We start from the raw sequence: 13,377 nt of genomic DNA, 5'->3' as shown, positions 1-13,377 counted from the left end.
CTCATTATTGTGGCCTCTCCCGTTGCGGAGTACAGGCTCCGGACGCGCAGGCTCAGCGGCCATGGCTCACGGGCCCAGCCGCTCCGCGGCATGTGGGATCCTCCCGGACCGGGGCACGAACCCGTGTCCCCTGCATCGGCAGGCGGACTCTCAACCACTGCGCCACCAGGGAAGCCCCTGTTGGAAGATTTTTAATCACAGTTTCAATTTCAGTGCTTGTGATTGGTCTGTTCATATTTTCTATTTCTTCCTGATTCAGTCTTGGCAGGTTGTGCATTTCTAAGAATTTGTCCATTTCTTCCAGGTTGTCCATTTTATTGGCAAAGAGTTGCTTGTAGTAATGTCTCATGATCTTTTGTATTTCTGCAGTGTCCATTGTTACTTCTCCTTTTTTCATTTCTAATTCTATTGATTTGAGTCTTCTCCCTTTTTTTCTTGATGAGTCTGGCTATAGGCTTATCAATTTTCTTTATCTTCCAAGGAAGCAGCTTTTAGTTTTATTGATCTTTGCTATCGTTTCCTTCATTTCTTTTTCATTTATTTCTTATCTGATCTTTATGATTTCTTTCCTTCTGTAACTTTGGGGTTTTTTTGTTCTTCTTTCTCTAATTGCTTTAGGTGCAAGGTTAGGTTGTTTATTCAAGATGTTTCCTGTTTCTTAAGGTAGGATTGTATTGCTATAAACTTCCCTTTTAGAACTGCTTTTGCTGCATCCCATGGATTTTGGGTCGTTGTGTCTCCATTGTCATTTGTTTCTAGGTATGTTTTGATTTCCTCTTTGATTTCTTCAGTGATCACTTCTTTATTAAGTAGTGTATTGTGTAGCCTTCATGTGTTTGTATTTTTTAGAGATCTTTTCCTGTAATTGATATCTAGTCTCGTAGTGTCATCAGAAAAGAAAGTTGATACAATTTCAATTTTCTTAAATTTTCCAAGGCTTGATTTGTGACCCAAGATGTGATATATCCTGGAGAATGTTCCATGAGCACTTGAGAAAAATGTGTATTCTGTTGTTTTGGGTTGGAATGTCCTATAAATATCAATTAAGTCCATCTTGTTTAATGTATCATTTAAAGCTTGTGTTTCCTTATTTATTTTCATTTTGCATGATCTGTCCATTGGTGAAAGTGGGGTGCTAAAGTCCCCTACTATGAATTTGTTACTGTCGATTTCCCCTTTTATGGCTGTTAGTATTTGCCTTATGTGTTGAGGTGCTCCTAATTTGTGTGCATGAATATTTACAATTGTTATATCTTCTTCTTGGATCGGTCCCTTGATCATTATGTAGTGTCCTTCTTTGTCTCTTCTAATAGTCTTTCTTTTAAAGTCTATTTTGTCTGATATGAGAATTGCTACTCCAGCTTTCTTTTGGTTTCCATTTGCATGGAATATCTTTTTCCATCCCCTCACTTTCAGTTTGTATGTGTCTCTAGGTCTGAAGTGGGTCTCTTGTAGACAGCATATATATTTGTCTTGTTTTTGTATCCATTCAGCCAGTCTGTGTCTTTTGGTGGGAGCATTTAGTCCATTTACATTGAAAGTAATTATCGATATGTATGTTCCTAATCCCATTTTCTTAATTCTTTTGGGTTTGTTATTATAGGTCTTTTCCTTCTCCTGTGTTTCTTGCCTAGAGAATATCCTTTAGCATTTGTTGTAAAGCTGGTTTGGTGGTGCTGAACTCTCTCAGCTTTTGCTTTTCTGTAAAGGTTTTAATTTCTCCATCAAATCTGAATGAGATCCTTGCTGGGTAGAGTAATCTTGGTTTTAGGTTTTTCTTCTTCATCACTTGAAATATGTCCTGCCACTCCCTTCTGGCTTGTAGAGTTTCTGCTGAAAGTTCAGCTGTTAACCTTATGGGGATTCCCATGTGTGTTATTTGTTGTTTTTCCCTTGCTGCTTTTAATATGTTTTCTTTGTATTTAATTTTTGACAGTTTGATTAATATGTGCCTTGGCATGTTTCTCCTTGGATTTATGGGGCTCTCTGTGCTTCCTGGACTTGATTAACTATTTCCTTTCCCATATTAGGGAAGTTTTCAACTATAATCGCTTCAAATATTTTCTCAGTCCCTTTCTTTCCCTCTTCTTTTTTGGAATCCCTATAATTCGAATGTTGGTGCATTTAATGTTCTCCCAGACGTCTCTGGGATTGTCCTCAGTTCTTTTCATTCTTTTTTCTTTATTCTGCTCTGCAGTAGTTATTTCCACTATTTTATCTTCCAGGCACTTATCCGTTCTTCTACCTCAGTTATTCTGCTATTGATCCCTTCTAGAGTATTATTAATTTCATTTATTGTGTTGTTCATTGTTGCTTGTTTCATCTTACTTCTTTAGGTTCTTGTTAAACATTTCTTGGTTTTCTCTATTTCCAAGATTTTGGATCATCGTTACTATCATTATTCTGAATTCTTTTTCAGTTAGACTGCCTATTTCCTCTTCATTTGTTAGGTCTGGTGGGTTTTTATCTTGCTCCTTCACATGCTGTGTGTTTTTCTGTCTTCTCATTTTGCTTATCTTACTGTGTTTGGGGGTCTCCTTCTTGCAGGCTGCAGGTTCATAGTTCCCCTTGTTTTTGGTGTCTGTCCCCAGTGGCTGAATTTGGTTCAGTGGGTTGTGTAGTCTTCCTGGTGGAGGGGACTAGTGCCTGTGTTCTGGTGGATGAGGCTGGATCTTCTCTTTCTGGTGGGCAGGTCCACGCCTGGTGGTGTGTTTTGGGGTGTCTGTGGACTTATTATGATTTTAGGCAGCCTCTCTTCTTATGGGGGGCGGTTGTGTTCCTGTCTTGCTAGTTGTTTGGCATAGGGTGTCCAGCACTGTAGCTTGCTGGTCGTTGAATGAAGCTGGGTGTTGGTGTTGAGATGCAGATCTCTGGGAGATTTTCACCCTTTGATATTATGTGGAGCTGGGAGGTCCCTTGTGGACCAGTTTCCTGAAGTTGGCTCTCCCACCTCAGAGGCACATCCCTGACGTCTGGCTGCAGCACCAAGAGACTTTCATCCACACGGCTCAGAATAAAAGGGAGAAAAAGTAGAAAGAAAGAAAGAAAGAAAGAGGATAAAATAAAATAAAATAATGTAAAATAAAATAAAATTATTAAAATAAAAAATAATTATTAAATAAAAATATTTTTAAGTAAAAAAAAAAAAAAAAAAACCTGACTGATAGAACCCTAGTATAAATGGTGAAAGCAAAGCTATACAGACAAAATCTCACACAGAAGCATACACATGCACACTCACAAAAAGAGGAGAAGTGGAAAAAATAATAAATCTTGCTCTCAAAGTCCACCTCCTCAATTTAGGATGATCCGTTGTCTATTCAGATATTCCACAGGTGCAGGTACGTCAAGTTGATTGTGGAGATTTAATCCGCTGCTCCTGAGGCTGCTGGGAGAGAGTTCCCTTTCTCTTCTTTGTTCACACAGCTCCCGGGGTTCAGCTTTGGATTTGGCCCCGCTTCTGCATGTAGGTTGCCGGAGGGCATCTGTTCTTTGCTCAGACAGGACGGGGTTAAAAGAGCCACTGATTCGGGGGCTCTGGCTCACTCAGGCCGGGGAGAGGGAGGGGCGTGGAGGCGGGGCGAGCGTGCGGCGGCAGAGGCTGGCGTGACGTTGCAGCAGCCTGAGGCGCGCCGTGCGTTCTCCCGGGGAAGTTGTCCCTGGATCCTGGGACCCTCGCTGTGGCGGGCTGCACAGGTTCCCGGGAGGGATGGTGTGGAGAATGACCTGTGCTCGCACACAGGCTTCTTGGTGGCGGTAGCAGCAGCCTTAGCGTCTCATGCCCGTCTCTGGGGTCCGCGCTGGATAACCACGGCTCGCACCCATCTCTGGAGCTCCCTTAAGCAGTGCTCTTAATCCCCTCTCCTCGCACACCAGGAAACAAAGAGGGAAGAAAAAGTCTCTTGCCTCTTCGGCAGTTCCAGACTTTTCCCGGACTCCCTCCCGGCTAGCTGTGGCGCACAAACTCCTTCAGGCTGTGTTTATGCAGCCAACCCCAGTCCTATCCCTGCGCTCCAACCAAAGCCCAAGCCTCAGCTCCCAGACCCGCCCGCCCCGGCAGGTGAGCAGACAAGCCTCTTGGGCTGGTGAGTGCTGGTCGGCACCGATCCTCTGTGCGGGAATCTCTCCTCTTTGCTCTCCACACCCCTATTGCTGTGCTCTCCTCTTCTGCTTTGAAGCTCCCCCCTCCGCCACCTGCAGTCTCCACCCGCCAAGGGGCTTCCTAGTGTGTGGAAACCTTTCCTTCTTCACGGCTCCCTCCCACTGGTGCAGGTCCCGTCCCTATTCTTTTGTCTCTGTTTTTTCTTTTTTTTTTTTTGCCCTACCCAGGTACGTGGGGAGTTTCTTGCCTTTTGGGAGGTCTGAGGTCTTCTGCCAGCATTCAGTAGGTGTTCTGTAGGAGTTGTTCCACGTGTAGAGGTATTTCTGATGTATCTGTGGGGAGGAAGGTGATCTCCGCGTCTTACTCTTCCGCCATCTTCCCTGTCTCTCCTATCTGAACTTTTTGAAGTGATAGCTTATGTGATAAAATGAAGGCCCAGAAATATAATAAAATTTGTCATAATTGAGAACATCCTAAACCCTTAAGGGGAATTCATATTTATGGAAATATTTATATTTTTAATGTGAGACAGGGTCCATATGTCCTACTGAACTTGAGACACAGTATGTATATATGTGCAGACGTATTTTTTATTATCCCCAAAAAATGAGTCAGCTTTCGCATTAAAAATGAGTCTTTTTTCTCTTTGTTTTTGCAAAAAGTCTCAGACCTTATACACTATGTCTAAAACAATGCTTTAGAATTAGTTAATGTAGAACATCCAAGGGAATGATAATTTTGCCCATCAGCAAGTCTATGGTAACTTTTTTTCTAAACAGCGTGTTCACACCCTGGCATGCTGTCACTAAAATTACCTTTCTAACCCTAATTATTATATCGATTTGATTTAACACATTATGCAGTTCACAGACGATGCACACAGTAGGATTCTTATAAGACACAATAACAGGGCAATTTCCCTTAAATACAGCTTACTTTTAGTGCTTGCATGGGAGAGAAGACTCTTTATTACCAGAGTCCTGAGATACATCTTGTATGTTTAACCGTGGCTCTGTGTATTCTAGTTATGTTTCCTATATGTATATATACAGCAAAACCTCCTTTCATCGTGTAAATAGGAAATAAGAGATTTATATCATGTCCCTCTTTTGCTCTCTATTTTCTACTAAACAGAGAACAAATGAAGTCTCTCCAGGAGGCCCTGGAAAATCAGCTTAAAGAGACAACTGAGAAAGCAGAAAAACAGCAGGCTACTGTAAGTGTTTCTCTTCTGTGTCCTTTGCTTTGGGGCTGGAAAATTGCTAACTTTTTCCCCTAAAATCATTATGGAACAAATACACCAGTGACAAATATAAATGAAAGCACAATGAAAAAAACACAATCAACAAGATTACAAAAATACTTAGCAGCAATCATTCCAAAAAAATATTTTCTTTGTATTTGATTCTTAGGGGTCTTCTGATTCCCAACCCTTATTTATGGATGAAAAACTCAGGGCAAGAGTGTTGGTGTCAGGCCCCCTATCAGTGGCTCTTGAATTTTGGGGTGTGACCTTGAATTAAGTTAAGCTATACAGATCCCTAAGCCATACCCTACATCCACTGAATAGACATCTCCCAAGGGTGGAGCCACACCATCTGCCTACTTAATCAACTACACAGGTGATTCTGAAAGTTTCCCCAAAGTTTAAGAATCAAACTTCTCTCCAGATTTTCTCTCTCAAAATGATGTTCTATTGACCCTCACGTTTCAATTCTTATAACTAATATTCACCATGGGCAGGAGAGATGGTGCTCTGGGTAATAGTGCTAAAAACTAAATTTCCACCTCATTCCCCACATGCACTTATGTAGCATTTATGGAGATTGAACCTTTTATCTTGTGTGAGGACCTGAATCTATTTCAAAATACAGTATATTAATAGAAAATTTGAGGTATAGTAAGACCAATAGATCAGGAAACAATTACCTTTGGAAAAATAGTTTATTTCTCACAGTTCCCAAGAGAGGGGCATGCCACATGACCGGGGACCACGTAGGGAAGCACCAGGTCAGGCACAAGGCAAAGGAAGGTGGGGAAACTATGGACAAGAGCCTTTACTGTGGTTTCTGTGGGAAGGAATGGGCTAGGCAGGGTAAGCAGGCCTAGGATTGGCCCACTTGAATGATTTCAGCAGGCTCTGGGGCACAGGGACTATTTTTCTGGTACCCGGCCCTGGGGTGATTAAGGCAGGTGGATAGTCGTCTAAAGTATGAGAACCCAGTACAAGGGGTGGCTGGAGTTCTAGGCTCTGTATTGGTTAGTGTGTATTTGAAAAGCTTACCACCAGGAAGAGTGGGTGGGGAAGGAGCATCGATGAGGAATGCAGGAGGTCAAGATAGGATGACTCAAGCATATTATTGGGTTGTCCATAACAAGGCTAGTCTGTATATATGTGTAAGGTAGGTGTTAAAGCATCAAGTTTACAGAAGCTAGAAACAGGACTAATACAAGGTCTCCATCCAGGTTGATTACCTGGGATCCCAGGCCCTTTAAGAATTGTCATCCTGCCTTTCTTTTGCAAGTCTTTCTTGAATAATCTGGATTAGGGTATAAAGTTTTGCTTCTGAAACTTAGCCCTGTCTGTCATCTGGGGTACCTGCTTCTTGGAGACAGTCTTTGTAATAATGGCTGTTGATTCTCCTGGGTGCAGGATTATTTCTTGTTAATAAATTCACTGTTATCTGTCCAGCCCACCTGTAAGGATGAGCATCTTTGTTCTTCTCTGTTATGCCATGGCAACACTCACTGCTAACCTACAAGGTGTCCTAATGTCTGGCTCTTTGGACAGTGGGTGTTACATAAAAGAACAGACATATTTTTAGCACTATCATGTTGATTCCTCCCCTCAGAATCTGACCCAGAATAAGTAGCAACCCTAATTGCAATCCCATTTCTTTCTTGACCTATCGCACTTAATCTCAACTTCTTCATAGCCCAGTCACAAATAATGACAGTTAGAACAGATAGAAATATTCACACATACTCTTTTCTCAGATTCTCACAATAAAACTGCACACTACTGTTGTTGTTGTTGTTGTTGTTGTTTTTTCTGAAAATGAATAACTCTTGCTTGTATTTACACAGCTAGCATTTGGAGAAGCCAAGGCATGAACCTGTGTTTATTCCAATATGTTATGTACACTGCGTCTAACATCCCAAAAGAAGAAAGCTCTAACATTTGAAAGAGCTCAACAAAAGTTAGAAGAGTCAAGTGTGGCAAAATTGGGGACAAAGGATGCATAGCTGGGAAGAAGGAGGAGACAGGACTGGCCGAGTCAGCTTTATCCTCACCTCAGAATCCTTGTAGTGCTTTTCTTAAAGTTCAGCATTGAATCTTGAGGGAGGATTTTCCTCTCCCACCCCAAAATACTCTACTAAACCAGAAACACCCTATATGTATTCATAACCTAAAATGTGCTGCAGAATAAGAATATTCTGGGTTTAAATTCCTAGTGGACAATCTACTATCTGTAAATTTGAGTAAGCTCTTTAACTTCTGCAAGTTTCCTTATTTGAAGAATTTGGGGAAAAATTAAAATTAAAATAACATACATAATTTCCCTAAAATTATATCTGGCATATAGTAGATAGTAGAATCTAAACTAAATCTGATCTCAATAGAAAGAAAATAATAAAATAATAAAATAACTAAATTATCCAATTGAAAGAAAAATGTAGGCAAAAGAATTACTGTTGGCAAAAGTTTCAGTGTATTAGAAATAACAATAAATGGGTTAATTTTAATAATTTTTAAAAGTCACAGAATAACTGCAATTAAGAAATTAGGACAATATATGCAAATGTGCTAATTTTAACAACTGAGAAGACCACATACTTAAAATAAGCAATACAGGAAAATATATGCAAAACAACATAAAAGAAGTAAATGATTGACAGCAATATTAATGCTGGCAAATAGAATTTAAAGCACAAATATAATGTAAGATAAAGCATTATATGCTAGCAAAGAAAAATAAATAAATAAAATGAGGTGGTTATAGTTATAACCATCATAAACATAAATGTACTTAACAAATCAGCTTCCATATCCATCAATCTATAAATGAAGGGAGAAATAGGCAAATACAAAGATCTTAAAAATACAACTGGTAGTAATAAATATTAGATATATAGAGAAATCTCTAAAAAAGTGACTATATTCTTTTTAAGCACATGCAGAACATCTATAGAAATTTTATAGAAATATAATATGTATAATACAAAAAGCTATATACATTCAAAAATATAACTAGCATATATACTATGTTATTCAATCCTTTTGTTATACAATTTTAAATAAATTTTTATAAATGCTTAAACAATTCTTTATGTTTGGAAAATATATAACACATTTTCTAATAACCCTTCGGTTAATAAGAAATAAAAGAAATAAAGAAATACTTAATAATAGTGAAGACACTACATGCCAATATAATAATTGAGGTGAATTGATAGCCTTAAATGCATTTTTCCAGAAAAATAAAAGATTAGCAACATAAATTCAAGAAGTTATTTAAAAAGAAAAACAGTGCAATAAAGAGAGTATTATAAAGACTACTGAAGACAATAATAAAATAGAAAACAAAAAAAGGTAAATTTAAGTTCTTTGAAAAGACTATGATAAAAGACTTTAAGATATGAGAAAGATTAAGAATAGAAAGACAGACTCAAATTTTAAAATGTTGAATTAAAAAAAGAGCTAAACTAAGAGTCATAATTGTAAGAGGAATTCAAACAAATAAGGTATTATGAGCAACAGTTCCCTGATACATTTAAAAATGTACATGTAAATTTCTAGATAAATAACTATAAAATGCTAAAATTTCTGCAAGAAGAAATTCAGCACTTGAATAGCTGAACACAGTTTGAATTTTATTATGCTAAAAGACCCCCTTTCCCAAGTATTTCAAAGCCAGAAGGTTTTCATGGTGACTTCTACTAATTTTTAAAGATTAGTTAACTTCAAATATAGGCAAGTATTTTCTGGAAAATAGAAAATAATTGAAAACTTTCACCTCATTTTACAAACTTCATCAGTTATGATTCCAAAATCAATTAATGGCTATATGTGTAAACTAATAGCTATTTTTCTACTAATGAATGTACATGTAAAAGGTCTATAAGAACAAATTCAAGACTATATTAATAAAATATTTCATCATGATCAATAAATGCAAATACCTGCAGAAATAAATAATACTTATCTTTTGGAGGGAATGTGTTTATGTTTTGAATTGAATGACTGATATTTTCTAAGTCAAAGTCCAGAGAGAGATGACAGAAAGCTTAAGAAATATGGGAATAACATATATTTAGTAAAAGCATGATTTTTTTTTTTAATGTGCATCTGGTGGGATCTAGGAAAAGATAGATTTCATACTACTGGGACTCATCACTTCCAAACTTTGGTAAAGACTCAAACTGTTTGTGCTTTTTCTCCCTATTTGAGGATTCTAGGTTAACTAAGGATTAAATAAGTATATATTTTAATTGTTGCAAATCATTCAACAATTATTCTTTCTGCTAGGAAGACTATAGCTGATGTAGTTGAAAGTCGGATAAGAAGGGGAGAATGAAATAATTGTAATTGCTCACTCTCAAATAGAGGGAAAACATTTGTATTTGATTCTGTAAATATTGTGCTATTTTAGATTTGAGAGCAGATACTCTTATGTGCTGCCCTTGATTATATATCTAATTACTAAATTGAACTATCTCCCTAATGGGACAATGAGCGTGACTCAAATTTTCAGGTTGCTCCGAGGATCTTCATAATTAAAATGTAAGCTTGAAAATTGTTATGACCAAAATGAGGGACATAGTGGTTCTCAGGCTTCTGCTTCTGTTTTACATGTAGCTGGACCATCAAAAATGTTTTGGTTTAGGTTTTGTTACCTTTTGAGGAAGTGGTAATACAAGGACACCAACACAAGCCAGAAAAGACAAGGTGTTAATACGTGTTGTAGCTTTACAGACGCACAACAAATATAATGTACAGAACGTGAACAAGACTACTACACATCAAATCCAGGATAGTGGTTACCTCTGGGGGGAAGGGAGGAAGAAAAATTAGGTGGGGCTTTAATAGTACTACAACATTTTCTTTACAAGGTCTGAAGAAAATTGGACAAAACATTTATATATACTTATTCTTAGGGTGGGCCCAGAAGCATTTTACATAGTATTACTCTTGTTCTTTTGTTTATGTTTGAAAGGTTTCAGAACTATTTTTTAATGTGTATATATACAGTAAAAATTAACTTTACTCCTAAATTTGATTTCCACTGACTTAATCTATCTCTAGAGATAATCCACATTACCAGTCTCTTCTGCATCATTCCAGGAATCCTCTAAGACTATGTTATTCAATATATAACCACCAGATACATCAGGCTTTTGAGCATTATAAAATGGCTAGTCCAAATTGAGATATGCTGTACGTGTAAAACTCACAGTGGATTCTAAAGATATATTGCAAAAAAAAAGTCAATTTATCATCATTAATCCATTACATGTCATATGATACTATTTTGAATATATTGAATTAAATAAAATATATCAGTAAAATTAATTTTACCTGTTCCTTTTGCTTTTTTAAAAAATGTGACTGGCAGAAAATTGAAAATTGGAGAAATTAAATGTTTCATCCACTGTCATACATTGACATAAATAGTGAACCCTCAGTGACCATAGAGTCTCATATTTTAGCTACTGTGCTATACTGAACTTTTTCAAAGCAGTCAGGCAGATAAAGATGCAGAGTTTATACAGATACAGTTTGAATAACTGGCCTAAGGGTACAGATTCTGACAATATCATATTCAGCAGGAAACATCATGGTTTCTCTGGTACAGTATTTATAACGTTCCATGCTTTTGAGGTCAGGAGCATCACTATGCAATTGCTCTCAAACCTGGCCTTATATAAAAATTACCTGGAGCATGTTTTAAGAAAAGAGATTCCTAGGCCCAACCCTAGAATTTAGCTTTGTTTAAGAACCACATTTTTAAAAATTGAAGTTTAGACAAGTAAGTGAATCACAGTCATAACATGCATTTCTCAATTAAAAATTTTTTTAAACCTTTTTATTATGGAGAATTTCAAACTTACACAAAAGTGGAAGGAGTAGTATAATAAATCCCCATGAATCCATCAATTAGCTTCAAGAATTAGCAACACATGGCCAATCTCATCTCAAGCATATCATTCTCTTGTCCCCTCTTCATTTTTTTTTATACAGTGGGTCCTTGTTGGTTATTTATTTTACATATAGCAGTGTGTACAGTCAATCCCAAACTCCCTAACTATTCCTGCCCCCCAGATGAACTTATTTACAAAACAGAAACAGACTAAATTAAAAAAAATAATAATCTTTTATTACATAAGAAAAAGTTATGTGATATAACTAGTGGATATGTTTATGAATTTGGCAATAAAAATGTGGATAATGAAAATTTTAACCCTTTGTTCTTTTTCAGTATTTGTTGACAAAGAGATAATTTTATTATATTTCAAAAATTGTGAAAATAAATTTATAAAAGCTATAGAAATGATTTTGAAATATGTCTACATGATATTCTATTTATTTTCAGATTGCTTTTTTAAAGACTGAAATGGAGAGAAAGAACAAAATGATCCGAGATCTCCAAAATGAGGTAAGACATATTTCAGGAAAATTTCATACAAGTCAAAGAATATACAGAAACAAACATATTGATTTGCCATAAGCTCTGGGGTATAATCACATGCAAATATGTCCTTTAGTTAAGTACTAATGGAGAGGAACTATAAGGTTAAAACTTGAGTATATAATCCCTACTTTAACATATATTTGATAATGTTAGTAGTTCATACATCTCCAGGTCATTTTCCCTTCTAATTATATTTTGCTTGGGCAATGTTAAAACTTTTATTTTTATTTTATAAATGTATTTGTCTACCAAATGACATCACAGGCACTGAAGAAGAGAGCTAGTCAGAAATGGACCTTATGTTAGGAAAAGTCAATCTAGAATGAAAAATTTATGTGAGGTAATCTTAGAGTGATGTAGGTTCGAAATAAATAAGCTGTAACCGCTTTCTTTACAGGCTTTAAAATATAAGGATCCTATAAAATGCTGTATGCTTTTTCCTCCTTTTGACTTTTTGTCTACCCTGTCACATAACTACTTTATTTTCTAAAATTTCTCCATCACATTTGTATTTCCATCTTTTTATTTCTTTTTTTCCTTGAATGAAATTAGTTATTTAGAACTATTAAACCATGATTAATTAAAGATACATCTTCTTTTATCAATCCCACTAAGGTGGATTTTAAATCCCAAATCAACTGCTTTAGCCATTTCTAGTCTCCTTTATTCCCCTTCCTTCCTCCCTCCCTCCCTTCCTCCAATTTTTTGAGACATTTCAAATACAGATGAGCTACATTATTTCTATATCATTTCCACCTTGATGCCCAGGTTAAAAAATAGACTATACAAATGCCTTGGTATCAAGATTCAGCATTTGTACTCTGATTATGACATTAAAATGGTTTATCAAATGTGAAAAATGATGTAAAGAAAAAAGGAAAACAAGAAAAGTTTTAAGTGTCTTCTTTATGATTCTATTGTATTTTCATTTCTTTCTAATGATTTTTTCTTCTGAGTCTTCTTAAGAAAGTCTAATGAGATGGACTTGATAATGTTTTCCCTGAGGCCTAAATCTTGGATTTACTGTTTATGGTGGAAAATGTCAGTAAACTAGAGTTACCGAAATACTGGTTGTACTAGATAATTTCTTGTTCTCTGGGGCTCAGAGAGGGCCCGATTACTCAAGTCTAAAACTTTCCATGGATCATTTAAGACAAAGGGAATGTTTAAAATAATGTTAAAGCCAGTATTAAAATAGGAAAAGTACATTTAGACGTGTACACACACATCCATGCACACAGACACACACAAACAACAACAACGTGAACCCCGTTGTATATAAGAATGAGAGGATTATGGGCTAATTTATATCTCTGTGTATGTATTATCAGTTAACTTTTCATATTACATAATCTTTTAAAAATCTAGAATTTAAGGAGGAAGCTCTTTTAAAACCAAACTATAAATTATTCATATCAGGTACCTATGAGGATTAACAAAATATTTTATTTCCTTCCATGGGATCATTTTTTAAGTTTAATATTAATTTTCTAAGTGTATATGCTAGAATAATTAAAAAAGCAATACAAGTAGTAATGGCTGCCAAATGTAAGCTTTGTAATTAAATTTGCTACTATTTAC

At 36.3% G+C, this 13,377-nt stretch overlaps 1 protein-coding gene across 1 annotated transcript in view; it reads left to right on the top strand.

Moving 5' to 3' along the window:
- LUZP2 (leucine zipper protein 2) overlaps positions 1–13,377 on the top strand; it is a gene marked incomplete at both ends in the record, with an annotated part of 459,701 nt that overhangs the window by 230,408 nt on the left and 215,916 nt on the right. Inside the window, 2 exons of the mRNA XM_079707777.1 lie at positions 5,237–5,318; positions 11,698–11,760. Coding sequence (XP_079563903.1) covers positions 5,237–5,318; positions 11,698–11,760 — 145 coding nt within the window. The remainder of the gene's footprint in view (positions 1–5,236; positions 5,319–11,697; positions 11,761–13,377) is intronic.

This window comes from Hyperoodon ampullatus, assembly GCF_949752795.1.
Source record: "Hyperoodon ampullatus genome assembly, chromosome: 7".
NCBI lineage: Eukaryota > Metazoa > Chordata > Mammalia > Artiodactyla > Ziphiidae > Hyperoodon > Hyperoodon ampullatus.
The sequence above is the reverse complement of the archived record's forward strand: the minus strand, read 5'-3'. Positions and strand labels throughout refer to the sequence as shown.